Source organism: Pholcus phalangioides, unplaced genomic scaffold (assembly GCF_987345545.1).
Source record: "Pholcus phalangioides strain wild (caught in Gottingen) unplaced genomic scaffold, Ppha-v1.0 ptg000003l_1, whole genome shotgun sequence".
Lineage (NCBI taxonomy): Eukaryota > Metazoa > Arthropoda > Arachnida > Araneae > Pholcidae > Pholcus > Pholcus phalangioides.
Genome location: NW_028301596.1, coordinates 44,200,093 through 44,222,567, shown reverse-complemented (window position 1 = coordinate 44,222,567; position 22,475 = coordinate 44,200,093). Strand labels below are relative to the sequence as shown.

The window sequence follows — 22,475 nt, the reverse complement described above, 5'->3', positions numbered from 1 at the left end:
CAATATTATCATATAGATAGAAGTTCCGAAAACTTCATGAATATCATTTCGCTTGGAGGCCGATTTATTTCCACATTATTCACGTTGATCATCATATAATATATCTTCACACTTCTTATTTTGCATAACCTATGATAATATTGTACCTGGTAGGGGGCGTGGGCCTACCCCACCGTCCAACTTGATTTTGCTGGATCCTTCGTATTTTTCCAGCCCAAAAAGGGAGCCAGAAAATTTAAAGTATTTTTTATTATACCCTATGAAAAGGGGCTATAATAGATATATCCGTTTTCATTTGTTTAGCGCACTAGATATGGCTATCAGCTGAGCCTACCTTCAGCTCGTTCCACCATTCAAGATTTCACGATTTCAAAGATGAACTAATCATGATTTATAATAATTATTATTTAACGATTGAAATTTTCAGTTTTGTTGTTTCCAGTCCTTTTGTTTTCAGTATGCTTCAAGGTCAATCACAAATACCCTCAACTTCAATTATTATTGGCGTTTATGAGTTTTAAACTTTTTTTACTGCCATCTGTTGACAGAGAACTGAAAGTGTATCATGACCGTGATCTTCTGTCGCCATCTAGTGAGCAATTAAAACAATTTCTTTTTGTCCAACGAGTATGTAGATGGCAGCACAAATTCAGATCTACCAAGGAAAAAATTGGTAAAAATTTGTCCACGAGGGAAATCTTTCTTTCTTCATATGAGGGAAATTTTGAGAGTTCACCAAAGGAGAGAATTTGAAAAAATAATTAATGTAGTATGTAATATTTTTCTCTTGTAAAATTACTTGATATTTTCATCAGTAGATGGCAGCATTTCATGTATTTCCCCAGTAGATGGAAGTATATTTTTCTGAATGTGTGGGAAATGTAGATTTACCATATCGGATACTGAGAAAGGAGGACTGACCATACATCCCGTATTTCCCGGGGCAGTCTAGGTTTTGTCTGTTTTCTGGCCGTTCCCACTTTTTTTGCAAAAATGCCCAAGCCAACTTGATTTTTATTCTTCAAATCAACGATTAAAACTATTTTCCCAACTCAGAAACTACATTACGATAATTACGACTTTAAATAAGAATGTGAATTTTGCATATTTGTCATGTTTTTTTTATATTTCACTGCACTTTGCTGTAGCGCTTCATTTCCCGTGATTGACGACTTTTTCTGAACTTAGCAATAGTTCGCAACTTTGCCTACTTTGACATCATTTTTGGCGATAAATGGTGATGTCCTGTATTTGAATGCCCGATGTCCCGTATGTTCCTCGAGCAAATATGGTCGGCCTATGTATTGTGTAATATGAGCTCGACGACTCTATATCAGTGATTCCCAACGTGGACGCTAACGCCCCCTTGGGGGCGATGGAAAGTTCCAAGGGGGGGGGCGGTAGAAGCTACGGGTATAACATAGAATCCTATGGGTTAGATTGCATTGGGGGGCGATGAGAGAAAAAAATTTCTGAAGAAGGGAGCGATGGGACAAAAAAGGTTGGGAAACTATGCTCTATATCAGTGATTCCCAACGTGGGCGTTAACGCCCCCTGGCGGCGATGGAAAGTTCCAGGGGGGCGGTAGAAGCTACGGGTATAACATAGAATCCTATGGGTTAGATTGCATCGGGGGGCGATGAGAGAAAAAAATTTCTGAAGAAGGGAGCGATGGGACAAAAAAGGTTGGGAAACTATGCTCTATATCAGTGATTCCCAACGTGGGCGTTAACGCCCCCTGGCGGCGATGGAAAGTTCCAGGGGGGCGGTAGAAGCTACGGGTATAACATAGAATCCTATGGGTTAGATTGCATCGGGGGGCGATGAGAGAAAAAAATTTCTGAAGAAGGGGGCGATGGGACAAAAAAGGTTGGGAACCTATGCTCTATATCATAGTTTCCCAACCTTTTTTGTCCCATCGCATTTTCACGTATTTTCAATAAATCCAACTTGACTTTTATTCTTCAAATCAATGATTAAAATTATTTTCCCAACTCAGAAATTACATTACATTACAAAAAATAAGAATATTTATTTCACTTATTTTTCTATTTTTTTTAAAATTTACTAGAATTTGAAGTGGCGCTTCATTTTTCTCGATTGGCGAATTTTCCGTGATTGTAGCATGAGTTGCCGAATTTGCTTACTTTTGGCATAAATTTTCGCGATTATTGCCATTCTCGTATTTTCCACAATTCGAAGCCAAATTTCACGTATTTTTGTCGAACAAATATGGCCAGCCGATGACACACTAATTTTTCCCAACTAAAACAGAACCGCAAAAAAAAAAAGATTGGAAAAAATTCTGGGAATTTCGACGGCTATTAGTAAATATTAAGAAGTCACCAACGAATAAGGCAAATATATACAGTTACAAAAAATCTTTTAAATTCATTTCGACACATGGCTTACATTCATTACGATCGGGAATTCTCAGAAAAATTCGAATAGCCCAATTGGGTAGTTCCATTTCGCAAGCGTCCAATCAAGACGTGCATTAGCCTTACACGCAGGGGTTCTCAGTTTTATTCTAACCATGACATTTGAAGTGAACAGAAACACTTTTTTTCTCCGCTGAGCAACCGAGAGTTAGGATTTGATATCCAATCTAAGGCCGGCCTTACACTATAAAAGTTTTATAAAAGTACTTCTATAAAACTTGAAAAATGCCACCAATAAGATTATTGGTGACATTCTAGTAAATCCAACCGATGATCTTATTGGTAGCATTTTTAAAGTTTTATCAAAGGACTTTAATAAAAATTTTATAGTGCCATCCCGGCCTTAGCGGGATCCTTGGTCAGCGTGATTAGCGGTTAAATTTTTTCCCCCTCTGAACGACGCACAAACTGTGTGTCAAAATGCATTTAAAGGAATTTTTGCAATTTTCGTGTTTTCCTTATTCATTGGTGACTTCTTACTATTCTTGGGCAGAGTCTATCTACTCTTCTATTGGTCAATGGAAGAAACCACAAAAAACATTTATGTCAATGAAGAAGTATACAAGTGTATTTCAAAGTGGGAAAAATAATTCCTAGAAAAAAAAAGATAAGAAAAATAGTTCCGGAAAAACGTGAAAAGGAGGATAGGAGGACGCTTGAAATGACATCAAAAAAGGACAAAAGAACGAATTTTCCGAAAAGTACGAGGACGCTTGAAATGACATCAAAAAGGAGGACGTTTGGTACCCTTAGTGAAATCTCGCCTAAACGGTACTCGATATAACGATAAATCCCTATAAAACGATATTTTCAGAGTCTAAGAGGTTTCAGAGGTGTGTAATTTCAGAGAGAGCATTGTTAATATAGTACTTATATTAGAGGAAAAATATTATTCTCTCATCCTACACTGCAGATACCGAAACCTTTGCATCCAGTGTATGCCGCTCAATGTGATAACATCGAAACTCGGGTTTTTTTTTTTGCAATTCTTGGATAGGTCTTCCGACTAAATATTATGTCAGAAACGTTGGACAGGCTAATGTGATAACATTGACACTCGGGGTTTCTTGATTCAATAAGCAATTGATAACATCCGAAGCAAATCCGGTATTCGATGAATATACACGTCCAATTTTCCTAACGGGACAACACTGTTTTCCTTTTTCACGCAACTGGTTGCAAAATGTTCAGTCGTGCAAATTTATTTTTGTTCCGGAACGGGGTATTTTTCCTTTTGACTAAAATCTTAATTTTCCCCCCTTATTATTTAGCCATTGTGAAGAAGTTCGAATGGAAATGTCGAATATGTATTATACGGATTACGATAATCTTTTTAACGTATGAACGTTACATAGATCCATTGAGAAAGTCATTCGTCCAAATAAGAAGGACATTTCTTTCATTTTGCATTTTTGTCTCAACCCATGGGGGAAAGCCATTGCAAAATAATCTTTGCGTGCACATGAATCATAGCGGCTATTACGATTCGATTACGACACCGCGAACCAAGTACGAATATGTAAACAAAGGCAGGGCATACCTTCTAACGTTCTTCATATAGTCTTGCTAGTCTCTTGCTGGTTGCACCTATAACTTATGAGCGAAAAATAAATTTGTTTCGACATCAGCTTTAAAATGGGCGAAAATACACTTTAGAAGAAAAAAAAAATCCTTACATCAAAATCCCGATAAGTATTGTACACCCACGCTGAGTTGGCCTCTGGCTACGTCATGAAACGTCACGATGGGCGATTCCATTTATCTTCTTTCGGTATGAAGGTCGCAGGGAAAAGGCGCAGTTTGACATTTTCCGTTGGCGTCTTTTGCGCTATTTTAGAGAGTTTTTTCTTCCCTTCCCTCCCTCCCCCCGTTTCTCCTCCTTGGAAAATGAACCCACCCTTCGCGTGTCAAGGTCAGAGGCCAACTCAGTATGGGCATACAATATTATTAAGTTTTTCCGTATGTTATGATATTGGTCCGTTCTTTCCTTTCAAACAACACATAACAATAACAATACCCGAATGATGACATAATGCGTGATTCTAATAAGCGGCGTCTAGTACTATAATTACCTATCATTCTCTACGCATAAAATATCAACATCTGATTAATTTAATGACGATATGTCCTTGTGAATGATAAGCACTTTTTCTTTTTGATAAGCACGGTTTCTAATGTAATGCAACAATGACACAGCTCTATGCGTAATAATGACTGAATCACCGCGTTGTGGTATTTCTATACGAAAGATATAGATAGCATGCACTGGTAAAGAAAATTTCATTATAAGAATTTTTCCGTATATCGATATCTGTAATTGAACCTGTCGATAAAATGATGGGTGGCAGATTGATTTTGATTACGATGCTGTGTTGTCTCGTAGGGAGTAGCATTTGTGCCATCACATACCCGATACGTAAGTCTCTTTTGCAAGCCTTTTAGTGCTTTCTTCACTCACATATTCACACTTCAACTTTACTAAAATACCAGAGTACTTACTCATTTGAAAACAAAAGCGGTTACAATGGTAAGGTTCGTATGCTAAGTATTAGATAGTTATATATACAGGGTATCCTGTAAGTTCTAATGCGGCCTTTATCGCATCAATCGTTCGTCGTAGAGGTATAAAGTATTTATATGTAAAATACGTATAAACTCCAGTTTAAAAATGTTCAAAATGTGTTCAGAAATCATCCTGTGCCAGTTTTGAGAGCTAAAACAAAGTGTCAAAAGAAAATCTAAATTTCTAACAATAGAATTTTTTTTTTAAATAATGTAAATGTTTGCTTGCCAAGTTTGGTGTAGTTATATACAGGGCAGTAAGGAAGATCCCTAGGCCACATTTAACTGGTGAACCGTTGATCCTATTAGAAAAAGTACCCAAATAACGTATAGAACTCAGATATATCAATCATATTGCGTATTTATTGTTTTTTACGCTCTAGGACGGACCAAGTGGTTCCCTGAGAAATTCATAGTGTATTTATTGTTTTGTTGTGCTGTCTTTCATTTGTATCTTTGATTTATATTGTATGGTATGGTGTCTTTTCTGTTGTGTTGTTAAATAAAACAAAATGTTGCAAGGGGTTGTATAGTTATTGAAATGCGGAAACTTTTAATACGGACACGCTGCTCCCAAAACCCAGTTAGAAAGTTGTTGCCCTCTCTCTTCTGTAGCAAAACTAAAAAAGATTCCATGTTTGTAAGTGCAATATTCACTGAGAAAGATGAATTTAAAAATTAGGGAAAGAATAGCATAAATGAGTGGTGGGCAAACAAGAGAAGAATAACAAGACAAAATACAATAGAGCCTCTTTTACACGACGTTCAAGAGTCCGGAATGAAGACGTCGTATAAATGCGTAAGTCGCACAATTGAGACTTTGAAAAAAAAAGGCCCTTACTTCAACAGACATACGAAATTATTATAAAACTCAATGTGTTCAATTGCGTCTCCAATTCTGCGTGAAAAAAAATCATTTCAATCATACCCGAGGAAAACAATTGAATTTTAATATTTCGTTTCAAATTGCTTAGAGAAATGAAAATGTCAGAGCATGTGAAAGATGACTTTCGCTTTTATCCCGATTGCTCATATAATATTTCTTTGAAGATACTTTTTTGACGCAACCAGCAAGTAAAGCACCACAATAAAAGAAAATTACACTGGAAATGATCGACAAAAACTAACTGTGTACGGTACCTGTCTCTTATCAGCAGACCTGTCCTCGCAAATGCTTACACACGATGTGTAACATTCTTACCTTTTGAGGGATAACGCTGAAAACATTTGGAGAAGTGAAATGCTGAAAGGACATATGGCTGTCTTTCAAATGTTTCAAACCCGTTTCTTTGGAGCTCGCCACGTCTGCGTATTCTCTGAAACAAGAAATATAAACAAATCATTCAAGTGTCTACTCTAAATGGACATCAGCTCAATGAATATTTCTATATACGAGAACAATCGTCCTAAAATTTATGGCTTTTGTGGTGACAATATGTAGGAACAACTGTTTCAGAAACGCGCTTTCACTGTCTAAAAAAATTACGCGCATTAGATGGATATAAAATGACGTTGTTTTAAAAAGATTTCGAGTTCGAGTCGAAGTGGAAACGCCGAATAATTGAGGTCTTGCGTTGAATAAATGAATTATTTTAACATTGAAATATATAGGAACCAATATATTTCTAAGATGGATGGGAAATCCGGGTTGTAGCTCACGCATGCACTGCCCACCCAATGACATGTCCCCGTTGTCAACTAGACCTACAATTAAATTGTAACGGAATTATTTAAATACCAAAATATCATTTAAGATCAGTCAAGTTCAAGTTCAGATAGAGATTAAAACCAGCAACTCAACCCCTATAGCTTAGGGGAATCCACTCCCAAACCATATAAAATGCATGGGAGCTCCGGTTCTTGCTCACACATGCGCTCCCAACCCAATGGGATAACCCCGTTGTCACCTGGACCACGATGCTAAATGAAAACTGAAATTTAAAAATGAAAAAAAACAACAACTAAATAATATTTCAGAGGGCACGAAATGCCAATGGAAACTGCCTGTAATTTTTCAGTTAGTTCTATATTTCTTAGGCTCACAGGGCGAGGTGTGTGATTATGGAAAACATCGATTGAAAAAAGAAGGCCTAAAAATGCATAGCAGATCTTCAGATTGATCCTGAAAGTACTTATTGCGATGCATATGGTAATAATAACTCTCTACCTCGTGAATCTAATCTAAAATTCTTACTTACGTAACCGATGGGGGCCAATATTGTCATCTGAGTTATGGAAATTACGCTTTCGTTTATACGCAGACATACATCTAATTTTAACAATTTTAAACCCCCTTATGAAGAATATTCACGGCTTCATGTCAACTAGGTAAATGCTATTGCCCACACGTTTTTCGGTGGACTTATTTCGCTTACAATATGATTTTCGAGACATCAGACGGTGCCAGGAGGGTATGGACATGTCCAATACTTCCCTTTCTTGACCATAGCGGAAGCTAGTACAACTCCTTCGTCGTCTGGCTTGGAAACCTTTAGTCCTGGATAAAACTTTCCACAATGTTTCACAATAAGGTATATATTTTCATCTTTTTGTTGTGCATCACCTTGTACATTCTCCTCTCTATTAACAAATAAGTGGACACTTCATCTCGACTTTCAACCCGATTAGCGAAAAAAAGAGATAAAAATATGGAAATTGGGAAATTGGAAAACATTGGTGGCACAAAGTTGTGACACGAAGTTCTGATTATTGATAACAAGTGATGCTACTGGTAAACAAACAAACAAAACAAAAGAAAAAAAAAACATTTAGAAACACCAAATGCACCAATTTGTAGTAGATAAGGGGTCATTCAAGTATTACGTCAGAATCGAGAGGGATTTCGGATTTGCTGACTTTTGATAACAAGGGGGGAGGGGGTTTGAAGCTGCTTACGTCATCAACCACCCCTTTTTGGAGACATGAACATGAAATATTCTAAGCTGCTGACGAAATTTTGCTGACGGGGGGGGGGGGGGGCAATGTTTTGCTGACTTTTGCTGACGAGGAAGGGGGGGTCAAAAATGGCTGAAAATCTGCTTACGTAATACTTAAATGGCCCCTAACATAGAAATGAACACATACTCTTACCAGATCTCTCAGCAGGCCCGTCATTTAGGGCCCCCCCCCCCGGCTTTTGAAAATACACTACAAATGGTATATATATATACAAATATACATATATGCGTACCTTTAGTACATGCTCTTTGCTCCCCCCCCCCCGCCCCCCCCCCCGGAAAAAGTTGAAATGACGGCCCTGTCTCTCAGGAAACCCTAAATGGTCTAACCAAAGGAGACTCTTTTCAATTTCTCACGAACACCAAAAACTTGCAAATCACAAATAATTTTCTGATAAACACGTGGGATAACTCTGGGAAGGTTATTATTACCCTTTACATATATGTACCTTCCTACCAGTATTTTTCCGAACAGATACTTTTGCAACCGTTCACCGCTAGAACGCTTTGACGTTTGGGAATCTTGTGTGGCCCAATGTTGTAACCTTGGCACAAAGTTGTACCATTTTACGGTAATGGAATGTTAAACACTTGAAAAAATTCTACGGCCAAATGACAAAATTCCTTCATCGAAAAGAGAGTTCATTATTATTAAGAAAATCTATATTTATAAGCGACTAATATAATAAAACAACATGGCGTCATTGCTTGATTACAATTGAGACTGGAATCAAACGTTGTATAAATAAATATGTAAGTCGTATATTATGGAAGAATAAAAATATTAGACAAATTTTTAATGTAAAACCTATATGTCTAAATTGATTGTAGGCACGATCCCCAATAGCGCAATAACGACATAGTACAATATCTGGTCCATATCGTTATATATCGGAGGAATATCAGATGTCATAAATTATGATATATATAGAGCGATCTCGCCCTATATGGTGCAAATTATTTATGATATTAATTGATCAAGTCTTTAACTTTTGAGTTGAATACGTATTTGATTCCATGTGAATAATCTTTACTTTGAAGGACAACAACTTGGGACAATAAATTATTTTAGTATAGTTTGAAATACATAGATCTATATCGTGGACCTGACAAAGATCTATATCAGATAACGATATAGACCTGACAAAGATCTATATCAGATAACGATATAGACCTGACAAAGATCTATATCAAATAACGATATAGACCTGATATAGATCTATCTTAGGACACATAGCGCTATATCCTGAACGTGACATATGATATATCAACATATTGTGTGCCTTCAAATAAAAATTTGAGAAAATTTAAAGTCAAGTGTACAATTTTTTGTTAGAATGAAAATTAAAAATGGCTGAATGAACAATTGTTCATATGAAATTTTGATTTTAATAGGATAAATTATGTTGATATATCAAAATCATTTCATCAGTTATAATTGAATCCTTACTGAGTATGTTTTACATCGTAGATGTAGGTATTTTAGGAGGAGGAGAGCAAGAACTTATCCATCGTAAATTTAATTGCCATTTTATAATTGCGCATAATTTTTAATTTAGAAAAATTTGCTCTTGTTTTTGTTGTGTATGTGTGTGTTTTTCTTAAAATTATTGACAAGTCAGTTTTCTAACTGTTACTTACGTGTCGAACACCCAACGAGAAAATAACTTTCCCCCATGCAGCGAATTGCCGCTAGTTGAAATATCACACCCCATTAAAAGGTCAAGTTCAGTTGTTTTCTTTCCCGATTGGCTCTTTTTCTTTCTTCTTGTAGAGTGATGTTAACCTTGTTATTACGTATTACCGTCGTCTCACTATATATTGGCAAATTTATCACCAGATTTGTAAAGCGTTAGAAATTTTTACTGGAAAAATTATTTTTCCCAAAAATAAACACTTTTTTGCCAAAATGTGATCATTTTTTTTCTTCACTGTGAAGTCAAATTTTTTGAGGGAAGAAGCAAGGAAAAAATGGTTGCACAGCTTTAGCTTTTTTGGTTACGCTCAGGGTTTTATTACTGCTATACGCTCGTAAGCTCAAAAACGTTAAGTTATACGTTTGGTGCACGTTCGGGGAATTTGGCAGGATTCGAAAGTGACGTCATCAATTTTTAATGCGTTATGACTCCATAATTATTGGTCAAATAAAAAAAACCGAAAATTGTTTTCCATACTAGTTTTTCATAGCTAATCTCTGGTGTAATTATTGGGCAGTCGATAGTATCCACTTTGTATACGCTTTTGAACTACACAAAACAATAGCTTAAAACATAGGTTTAATTCTTACAAAAATTATTTAAACTCATTTCACTGCCCAGTCATGTAAATGTCAAAAGGAAGGCCTAAGATGAAAAGTCAAACCCCACAGTTTTTGGAAAAAGTCCTTGATAATAACTTCTCACTTTCATCCCTCTTCCGCTCCGCAATGCCCTAGCACTCATGCTCTAACCCCAGAAAAAATCGGTTTTGAGGTGTGGATAAAAGAGAGCTGGTGAATTTTATGGTCGATTATGCGTAGCGGAACCTCAAAACCGGTTTTAGACCATATTTGGAATCGCACAGAATTGTTACGTATGAATTTTTTATTAGGCCCCATAATACGTAGGCCGGATAGTCGAGAGTCTTCAGTTTTCAAGAAATATGCAAACTTCAAATAAACCTACTCGAAAACATTGTTGAGGTGAGAAACCATTTTTGTCAAACCGTTTTACAGCAATAAACGTTGATTAAAGAGCTTCATCACTCGTTCACACTAATTTTAGACAGGGTGCTTAGCTAACTCCTGGAACAGCAAATTACCGGCGAACAGTTGATCCTAGAGGCATACTTCCAATTCGAAAAAGTACGCAAATAACACTTGAATCTCAGATAAGTCATTCATGTCGCAAGGGGTTGTTTAAATATTAGAAAAAACCTTTTTATATGGACACCGTGTGAATTGAAACCCACTTAGAAATGTGAAATTATTTTTTGTTGGACTCATGAGAGACAGGGCCATTTGTCGCAACAACTTTGTAACTTCGGATTTCTAATATTTATAATATCTTTCATGAAAGGTTAATATTTGTAAATAAAAGCAAAACCCCTGGCAGCATCGGTTAGTAAATGATACAATTTATTATTTATATGTAAAAACAATTGGTTTCGGCTAACGAATTATAATCCATTCATTCCGTGTATTCATCCAATCACGATATATTTTTATCTATTAGTTTACACACAACCCCAGAAAGCACGAGTACAAATTTCATTTCACCTTTTTATCTCTAGAGCCACCATGTCCTGCAAACAGTGAAGAGGACGATTGCGCAAGTATATGCCCTATCACATGTGAAGATCCAGATAAACCGTACGCTTGTGAATCATGCAGTCCTGGATGCCTGTGCAAACCCGGCTACGTTGCGCGAGGAGCCGCATGTGTCAGCCCCGAAGACTGCTGAATAAAAAAAAAAAATGTAGTAATACTATATCTGCTCAAGTTTCATCTCGTTATTAGAACTAAAAGACTTATAAAGCACTTAAAAAATGCTGTACTAATTTTTTTTTTCTAGTATATGAAAAAAAGTATATCATGGCGCAATAAAATTGAAAAAATGTATTGCGATGCAAAAAACGTGTTATTAAGTTAAGCAAATGAATGAGATGAGATGGCCGTTTTACCTGAGTGGTGGTGAAATCTGAAATAGGGGGAAAGTAAAATAAAACAAAGAATGAGACAAAATGTAAAAATAAATTAGGCCGATCGGTAGGGTGGTTCAATTTCGTTTAAAACGGCCGTATTCACCAACACAGTTTAAACTGCAATCGCAGGTGAAAGGATTGAAGATCGAAACGGATTGGTTAAATTTTGAGGATTTTAACCAATCCGTGTCGAAAGCTAATCCTTTAACCTACGATTGTAGTTTAAACTCTGTCGGTGAATATGACTATTAATCATTCAATAAGTGATTTTTAATAAACGAAAAGTCATGTTGGAGTACAAGAAAACGCCCGATATTGTTTTACTATCATATTCATGTTGCGCATCGTTACTAATCTCCTGTTGAACTTGTTTTCACCATACAATTTTGCAAGTATTTGTTCAGATTTAATATTCTCCCCCCCCCCCGCTTTTGCATATAATAAACTAATAGCCGTAGTCACCGACAGAGTTTAAACTACGATCGTAGGTTAAAGGATTAGCAATCGACGCGGATTGGTTAAATTGAAGATTTTAACCAATCCGCGTCGATTGCCAATGGTGCTAACGCTAGGTAAGTGGTTTTTCCTCGACCATTTCACACATTGGCGATGGTGATCTCACCATGCTGGCGTACGTGCGTGTCCCGTTAATGTTGGAGCGGTCACTCAAACCGGTGATTTCTGGGTGTTACAAAGCCTATAAAAAAGCCCTGGCGTTTAATCGACGAAGATAGTGCGCCTTCAGTTAGTAGAAGGTTGGCAATCCCTATTTGCTGTGGAGACAGAAAGTCAGGGCAATTGTTGAAAATTTGAGAGCGATGTATTCAGAAGAATGACCTTCTGCCGACAAAAGTACCCCACGTTCTTTGCAGCGACCACACACACATTCTTGGGGGAGCGGCGAATGCGCCGATTTTGCGACCGGGGTCCAGTACAAAGAAAATATTTTCAAAAATTGCAAATTCATGCCTGTGATGGCATCACATGTATATTCATGGATAAATAAATTTTCTATCATGGGTTTCATGAAAATTGTTCCTGAAATTCATTATGGTGAATTTTTTGCATAAATAATGTCTATAAAAACGCGATACAATAAAAAATGCATTGATATTAGTCTCAAGGAGGTGTTTATACTTTACACAGGGTCTGATGCTTACCTGATGCGGTCTTTGTCTCATCAACCGTTCGGTGTAGAAGAATGGCTCCCATTTAAAAAATGCTCAAAATCTGTTCATGAATCAACCCCTGGTGTTTTGTTACAAATACAAATACAACGCCACAACAGGCAAATTGCCCAACGAGGCGGCTGACTTAAGAACATCATGGATCCCCGAGCCCCTACCTACTACTACTGCACCACACATGCACCCCCGTCCCCCCCCCCCCCCGCGGAACCCCCCAACGAATCGGTATATGCGGGAATGTGCGTGTACGTGTAGTGCAACCTGGCGTAAAGTTTGTTTCTGTGTAATGCTTGTTATGTGTAGTGCTGTCATCTGCCCCCAGTTTTACTAACTATGAGTGAAGTGTTATGGTTGAATGATTTACCGTTGTAGGACTGTTGCTCTCTGTGGCGAGACTTTTTAACGGGGAGATCGGCTCGCATTTGCGCCTTGAAGTTGGGAACCACAGAAAACCAACTTCAGCTGACCACCACTGTGGGGTTCGAACCCGGATCCTCGCATCACGAGTCCGGCACTATAACCACTCGACCACCACAGCGGCAACCCGTGGTTGTAAGTTTTGCAACCCGTGGTTGTAAGTTTTGAGAGTGCGTCACAAAATACAAAGAAATCTAAATTTCTATATGAAACTCTGTTAAAAAAAAAATCCAATTAGAAAGTTGTTGCTTTGTCTCTCCCGAGGCCCACAAAAAATATTGCATGTTTCAAAGAATTCATTCGAATTCAAAATGGGATGAAAATTGGGGAAAACAGCATAAAAAAATATGGCAAAGATTCGTTGTTTGTGCTATTTTATGTTGTTTAGGACAGGGGTATCCATATAAAAATTTAGATTGTTTATTTCGTCACACACTGTATTTTCGCTCTCAAAACTGGTACAGGGTAATTTCTGAACACATTTTGAGCTTTTTTTTTTTTTTAAAACTTCAAACACTTTATAACGGTTTATGAGATAAATAGCAAATTAGGACTTACAGGACACCCTGTATATATTTTTAACGGATCCTGAGGAAAATTTACGACCATCTCGACTTACATTTACAGTATAAAGATGTTTTATTCACTTCTTGAATTCGAAAAAGACGCTATTTACTATAAAAAGCATTTTTTCCACTAAACCTATGGTGACGCTGCTTAGCGATATCAATACTTTGAACAGCTGTCATTTAATCGAATCAAGGATGAGATTTCAGTGAAAAAAAATGTTCATGAATCAGCAAAGTTTCTGCAAACTACATGAAATGCATATTCGTCGTGTTTTCAGGATGTTCTACGTCATTCAAATTCCTATATATACAGTAGGGGTAGGGATTAGAAATTCTTGTTGACTCTCGTTTCTTTTGCCGCATCAGTTCCTTGGAGAGATAAGATTATTTTTCCACAACAAGATGACTACACAAAAGATATTTGTCGTCACCATGATCTGCCATTTTCTATGCGTTTCGTACATTGCCGCAGACATAGAATATCCTATACGTAAGTAAATGAATCTTGCCAATTTTAACGTTGGAAGAAAAGCTGTTAATCAAATTTCATTGATCGAAACTGCCATTGATTTATATATATATATATTTTTACGAGGATCACTGTTGAACATTGCCTTGTTTCTGGTCTACATATTTTTCAGTTATTTAAATATATTATAGTCATGGAAACAATAAGTACGCATTTGACGGTCACGGTCACGTTCAGAAATCATATGCAGTCGGCCATGCTTAATCGGACATCAACGATTCCAGCACACAATATTCGATTATGCGGGAAACTATTGAATTGCCATTTTACAACGTTGGTATAGTTTGTATATTGAAAACTGAAGGATCAATATTAACCCCAGAGCACGCGCGCTACAGGGAGGAACACGAGAACGCGCACCCGACTAGTTAATTTCTTCTGTGAAACGCGTTTTTTATTTAAATTTTAGTACATATATATCTTGAAAACTACATTTAGTCAAAATGAAAGAAACTATGAGTAAATATCTGCATTTATTTGATATGAAAACTTACATTCTTCCATACACTCCGCGCGAAGACTGATAGTGTATTCTTGACAAATGGTCTTGCTGTACTTGGAGCAGCTCGTTTTTGTTTGTCTTTTTCTCATGCACATAAAAAACAACGTTTTTATAAAGTCTTTAGCTTTTTCGTGCAAATGATTTGGAAGCTGGAAAATTTGCTTAGGATCTCCCTTTAAGTTGGAGTGCAGACTGTTTTACTGTTTGGGATCTGATTAGTTAAAGGGCTAGGGTCTTTTTAGATGAAAGAGCGCCTTCTTTTCTTGAATTGTTTTGGCAGTTTTTTCGTCGATAACAAGAGCGCCTTTGCATTAAATTGCAGCGATGGTCAGCAATGCAAAAAATATTATCATAGGCCATCTGTTTCAAATTTTAGCAGTAGAATATGGCCGGAGATGCCCTGGACCTTCTTCCGTTCGGAGGGGGGAGGGGGGGGGCGAAGAGCTTACGCTGCTTCTTGCGACAGAGCCTGGGTGTCTCGCGGTTTCTACAGTTTCTCCAGTAGAATATGACACGCCTATTTCATCTACAACATCCACGGTATCTTCGCAAGATTTTTCTCTGAAGAGGGAGTACGACACATACCAATCTGACTCATTTATTGATTTTTCATCCGTAGAAACATCTTCAAAAACTTTTGTAAGCATTCGATCTCATTTTCGTAACTCAAATTGAGAGCCATTTTCGTAGAAGTAAAATAACACCAGGGCGCACAAGGGGGTGTTTAACGCCCTAGTAGCAGCATTCAAGAGAACAAAAGAGGAAATTTCGCGTCTGACACGTTCTCCTACTAAAAGATGACCTTAGAAGCAGCTACACTAGGTTATACTCATTTAAAAAATAGCAAAGTTAGAAATTTCGCAATATATATTCGCGTGGGGTGCGAAACACCCCCATCCCTCCGCCCAGTGTTTCAGACCTACACCGGTCCGCGAACAAGAGCTTGAAGAAGATTGCTTGAGAGCAGTAGTTTCCAAACTGTGGGTCGCGTAAATGAGCTGGAAAGGGGATCATTGCGAAAGTTTTTCCAAAATTTAAACCTCTTAGAATAAATTTATTTTATCTTTCCACAAAGTAAACAAATTTTAAACCTTAAACACACCTTAACTCTTAGCTAAGCTAATTTTTATAAGCTTCAACATTAAAACTGAAAATCTTGAAAGCGGTAAACGAAAAAAAAAGTCATTATTTTTTCATGCCTGCAAACAGCGCTGTAAAATTTTAATTATCAGGTTGTTGGATGAAATCATGTAGTTGCTGCTTTTGATGATCGGACGAACCTACAGCCATTCAACTCTCAGTCTTTGATACAGTGCTTCTAAGATGTTTTCATTGAATGATTGTGTATAAATTACGAGAAACTCTTAAACTTTAATATATTTTTAATTAAAAATAAAAGAAAAACTCCCAAAAAAAAATTTTTCCATTAATTTTCACTATTATTTCTTTTTGCATGATCTCGATTCTATTATAAACTGAAGAGCCAAAAAACTGGTAAAGCATGCGTATGCAAATAAAGAGATATGGAACCAAGCAGAGTACGGCGCTGCGGTCGGCAACGCCTATATAACACAACAAGTGTCTGGCATAGTTGTTAGATCGGTTACTGTTGCTACAATGGCAGGTTATCGAGATTTAAGTGAGTTTGAACGTGGTGTTATAGTCGGCGCACGAGAGATGGGACATAGCATCTCCGAGGTAGCGATGAAATTTGGATTTTCACGTACGACCATTTCACGAGTGTATCGTGAATATCGGGAATCCGGTAAAAAATTAAATCTACGACATCGCTGCGGCCGGAAAAAGATCATGCAAGAACGGGACCAACGACGCCTGACGAGAATCATTAAACGTGACAGACGTGCAACACTTCCGCAAATTGCTACAGATTTCAATGCTGGGCCATCAACAAGTGTCAGCGTGCGAACCATTCAACGAAACATCATCGATATGGGCTTTCGGAGCCGAAGGCCCATTCGTGTACCCTTGATGACTGCATGACACAAAGCTTTACGCCTCACCTGGGCCCGACAACACCGACATTGGACTGTTGAGGACTGGAAACACGTTGCCTGGTCTGACGAGTCTCGGTTCCAATTGCTTCGAGCTGATGGACGTGTACGGGTATGGAGACAACCTCATGAATCCATGGACCCTAAATGTCAATAGGGGACTGTTCAAGCTGGTGGAGGCTCTGTGATGGTATGAGGCGTGTGCAGTTGGCGTGATATGGGACCCCTGATACGTCTAGATACGACTCTGACAGGTGACAGGTACGTAAGCATCCTGTCTGATCACCTGCACCCATTCATGTCCATTGTGCATTCCGACGGACTTGGACAATTTCAGCAGGACAATGCGACACCCCACACTTCCAGAATTGCTACAAAGTGGCTCCAGGAACACTCTTCTGACTTTAGACACTTCCGCTGGCCACCTAAATCCCCAGACATGAACATTATTGAACATATCTGGGATGCCTTGCAACGTGCTGTTCAGAAGAGATCTCTACCCCCTCTTACGCCTACGGATTTATGGACAGCCCTGCAGGATTCATGGTGTCAATTACTTCCAGCAATACTTCAGACATTAGTCGAGTCCATGCCACGTCGTGTTGCAGCACTTCTGCGTGCTCGCGGGGGCCCTACACGATATTAGGCAGGTGACAAGTTTTTTTGGCTCTTCAGTGTATTACGATTGCTCAAGCTTGGAATACATATTCCTTCAACTGCAAAAGAGAAAAAAGAAAGCAGTCATGTAGTAATTGATCATTATTACTATAAAATGTATGTGTGCACTAACAGCGTGCTGTAAATTGCACTGGGATACAAATGCAACGCCACAACAGGCAAAATGCCCAACGAGGTGGCTGAGAAAAGGTGTGATGTAAGTCATTTATCAATGTTTTCAACACGGGCTAGGACGGCACAAACATTTCAACTATTCAAATATGTTTTTATAAATACAAATACAAAATCGGAGACGCAATAGGGGAATTGCTGAACAAGTTGGCTGGGAAAAAATTCAATAGAGTAAATAAAAAAATGTAAAAAAATTGTAAGAAGTATAAGAAAATATAAATAATATATAATCATCACATATTCTTACGAGCTCTTTGCGATCTGTCCAGGGAATTGGTTAGTGTTAGCAGACATCCACGCCCGAACCGGGATTCGTTTTTTTTTCGATTATTTTGCTTCGACCAGGGAACATTTTTGCTGATAAGGGGTCATTCAAGTATTACGTCAGCATCGAGGGAGAGGGGGTTTCGGATTTGCTGACTTTTGATGACAAGGGAAGGGGTGGGGGAGGGTTTGAAGGTTGCTTACGTCATCAACCACCCGTTTCTGAAGATATGAAATATTCTAAGCTGCTGACGAAATTTTGCTGACGGGGGGGGGGGGAAGGGTCAAAAATGGCTGAAAAGCTGCTTACGTAATACTTGAATGGCCCCTACGGATGCACGCGGTAACATGAAACAGCCGTGTCGTGAGCTGAATTTCAGCACCAATTATCGTCAGAATCCCTGTCACTCGAGCCCGATTAACTCGCTCATGTCCACATCGGAATATTTTTGCAGATGGAACTCTAAAATCCTCTTTCTGAAAGTTTTTGAATCATTTCTTGTGAAAGGAAAGATTCAGCTTACGCACTGGAAAAAGAAAAGAGCCCATGTGTTCAGAGCATGCGTTCTTTCAGACCTATGAACTCGATTGGGACGTGTCAACACCAGCTGTACTAGACTAAAGTTGGTGGTTCGTTCTGTACATGGTGTAAAATAAAAAGATCTTCAGTAAGCCTACCTCATTTTTCCTATAAATTCTATTTTTTTTTCCAATTTGAAGCTGGTCATTTTGGCTTTCGGTCACTTTTGTCCTTTTTGCAGCACTCTTTGGAGTTTTAAAAAAGTTTATGTTCAAATTTCGGGTCATTTCTGGAACGAATCGAATAATTTTCCATAGAAACCAATAATGAATCACGTTTTGACTTACGAAGATTTCGTTTAACGAACGTGAGTCCAGAACGAATCATCTTCTTTAGCCAAAGTATCACTGTGTTTAATTTTGCGAAAATTGGAGTGAATTTCCGTTTTAAAACTAGATCTTTTCAGATATTTTCAATGGTTGATTGTGTCATTTTTTCTATTTTTTTTATTTATCTCTCTTTATTCATCCATAACAAAGCAAAAAATTATGTTGAAATTAGTATGAAACCCAATCGATCGAAAAATTTACTGTGAAAAAAAAAGTTTTAAAAATGAAGTGCCAAGAAGTATATAACAGTCTCCTCTACTCTGAAGAAAGTCCACACTATGACAACATGATATAATTAAATATGCAATCGATTTTAATTTTTATGTATTTCATTCCAGAACCGCCATGTCCAGCGAATAGTAAAATATCCAGATGTGCACCACCATGTCCTTTAACATGCGAGAATCCCAACAACACAATATTCTGCGATCCTTGCCGTTACGGTTGCGAGTGTAACAGCGGATATGTTGCGGAGGGTTACGAATGCGTTAAGCCAGAGGACTGCAAGAGGACCAATCAATAATGTTGTGATGTAAAGAAATTTAATTTAGCCGAATTTAAAACTTGTTTTCGGATACTTGGTGTATTCTTATCGTATTGAAACGGAAATAAAATATTTTCTGTCGAAAACCTCTTAATTTTTTGTAATGTATGAATATAAATATAGAGAGAGAAGTTCAGAAACTAATCACCAAGAACTACTGACGTTTCTAACACAAAATCTTGCCGATACCTATTTCGTAGCCATCATGTTTGTTTAACGACGTCGACATATGAACAAGTATCATATCCGTAGATGTCATGAGCCTTTACGCGAATTTAGTATAGAGAACTTCACTTTTTAACCCTAGATTACAAACTAAAATTACTACTACGAGTTACCTATACTACCGGCTATGTTTATGAGACGTATGGTTAGCATTCTAGGGTTAATAATGTTCGTGCTCTGTGGATCATGTTCGACTGCACTATTTACAAATGCAAAGGCCACGCCACAACAGGCAAAATGTCCTTCGAGATGGTTGCAAAAAAAGATACCCATAAAAAAATATGGATGCCACTTATAACTAGACCACAGCAACCCAATATAAGAGTATATATCTCAAAAGTACATAATTAATAATGTACAGAATAATACACTACCTATAAAAAATTACGGTTGTGTTAATCTAAGTATTTATAGCTTCTCGATTTATCCCACTCTCTACGTCTATCGTACTTCTTTTTAAACATGTAAAGTTTTGTAGAATTCATGACCCTCGGAGGTAAGGTATTCCATTCATTAACAAACGTATTAGAGAAAAACTCTAATAAAGGTGGGAGAGGGGGGTTGCGTCAAGCGCTATTCGGACATAGATAACGAAAGCGAAACGAAACAATTCGGTCGCCACGACTACCTTCCAGTGAAACTGACCCTATCTCTATCTCTATCCTATCCTATCCTATCCTATCCTATCCTTTAATAGGACTGATTCAGCACCTCCTAGAGATACAAGGTCTCTGCACGGGTTGCCAAGTTCCTCTGAACCTCGCGAGAGTAGTCCGGTAAGACTACCTAGCAAGTTTGCCACATTTTGAACCGCAGCATCCTATTTCGTTTCTTCTTATTTTGGCGTAGAATCTTCCAGGTTGTCTCACAAATACCTTTGAACTTTGGAAGCGGGGTGTGTCCGGTCTTCAATCTCAGAGAAATATCGAAGCATTCCCGAAAGATGGGTGTACCAGGAAAGTTTTATTATAAACAACAAAACATTGTCGCCTGAGACGAAGGCAACAAAAAATAAAAATGAAAATATATAAAAACGATCGTCTATCTGAAATCATATAGCACATGATTAAAATCGAAACAACAAACGCCAATAGGCAATAAAAATTATATACAAGATTATACGATGATGGCACATAGTCCCTTCCATAAGAATCTAGCCCTCGTCAGTTAATCGAATGATTGTCAATAATTGAATATAAAATTTCGAATTGCAGTAAATCAGCTAATCACAGTCATCCATTGTCCAGCTTCCATATATCAGTTCGATTGCCGGCATCGGTCTTCAGTAGTTATAGGTCCACCGCCGTCTAGGCCGCAGGTTGCTCTCTCGCGAGGGTGGGTACGTGATGTCAGTAACTCCTCTCAGTCTTGGCCGCAAATCGTACTTTATCACTTGACTGCTGCACTCCGTTGATGGCACATAGGTCGGGTCGGTGCCTCCTCTCGGTTCGCCTGCTTCTCTGATTTTGTTGTGCATATGATGCAAGTTCTGCTCCAGAAACCTGACAAGATCTATGAGGCGGCGGAAGTTCGTAGGACTACGAAAGGTCCTTATCTTCCAAGCTGGCATCTTACCTAAGTGGAACTGAGCCGTCTTTGGACACTGCGTTGCATAGTACCAGAGAGACCCAGAAGCTCCACAATCACAAGTAGAGGGAGTTGAGTGCTTAAACCGTTCTAAATAGACCGGAAATGGACCGTGCTCCATTGGACCCCCCAACGACAGGTCCGTGGTGCTACCGGACCCGTCGTTGGGATTTATAGGCGTCTTTGGCCGCATTGAAATTCCAACAACATTGCCACGTCTTCAATAGATCCTGGCGGAATAAGTGTTGGCCAATGCTCCTTGGCCATGGATGTTCACCTGGAGTTTAAAGATTAGTGGCATCCTTAGCAATTGGGTCAGCTTGCTCGTTGCCAGCTACTCCAAGGTAAGCCTTCATCTAGGCCAATTGGCATCCATTCCTGGACTTCTACAGAGGATGCGGCTCACAAATACCGCACGGTGATTGCGGTGATTGGATGTGGGGCATAGAAATCGCCATCTCTGTGCCCGATCGTTTCTTTTCCATATAAGTACTAGCACGTGCAGCGGATTTTGTTTCCTCTGAATGTTCTGTGAGTGAGGATGGAATAGTTGCGTGAAGTCACGAGCAGCGTGCAGAGGCCTTCTATCTCTAGAAGGTGCCGACTGATTGCATATTGATCATGTGAAGGTTGAAAAGTTTTTGTACAGGTACAGTAGCGAGACGTATCATTAACTACCGGAGCTCACAGCCAGTTACATAATAAAACATCAGATTTTAAGGATCTACCAAAATATTACAAAATAAAGCATTATAAAGGAAATGTCAGAGTATAGAATATTGCATAAAATGAAGAAAAACAATGCAATAAATTGTTGTGTAAATCAACCATGTCTTTTAATTAGTAAAACACTGTATCTGCGAGTCATTCCGTGACTTCGGGAAAAGTGCGACGCATTCACACACACTCATCTCTATTGTAACAGCTGCTTTTTTTTTGGTGAGGTTACTTCCCTACTTATGGTGACACCGTGAAATATCCAAATATGAGACACATATGGTTGTCCTTGAGTTGTGACGCGTCATGGGTTTTATTACTCATAGTGTTTGATCACCTGCATCTTTGCGATCTATTGATTTTGAATATGCATTACCATTATGCATCGATGGTTCGATCTCTGCGTGTTGAACCTGGACCATTTGGAACTAATATACAGTAGACAGAGCAATTGGCGAGCGCTTGTACGAGAAAATTCATATTTCAAATATTACAATATCCTATAATTACATATCATTTTCTA

General features: G+C 38.2%; 2 protein-coding genes across 2 annotated transcripts; both read left to right on the top strand.

Moving 5' to 3' along the window:
* The first annotated feature begins 4,722 nt into the window (after positions 1–4,722).
* On the top strand, positions 4,723–12,668 carry LOC149088648 (cysteine-rich venom protein 1-like). The gene is made up of 2 exons (XM_089253065.1): positions 4,723–4,857; positions 11,231–12,668. Exons 1-2 carry the CDS (start codon positions 4,776–4,778, stop codon positions 11,398–11,400), a joined length of 252 nt encoding a protein of 83 aa, XP_089109191.1. The 5' UTR covers positions 4,723–4,775; the 3' UTR covers positions 11,401–12,668.
* Positions 12,669–14,139: 1,471 nt separating this feature from the next.
* Positions 14,140–19,509, top strand: LOC149088647 (chymotrypsin inhibitor-like). Its single transcript, XM_089253064.1, has 2 exons — positions 14,140–14,304; positions 19,218–19,509. Exons 1-2 carry the CDS (start codon positions 14,217–14,219, stop codon positions 19,400–19,402), a joined length of 273 nt encoding a protein of 90 aa, XP_089109190.1. The 5' UTR covers positions 14,140–14,216; the 3' UTR covers positions 19,403–19,509.
* Positions 19,510–22,475: the final 2,966 nt, after the last annotated feature.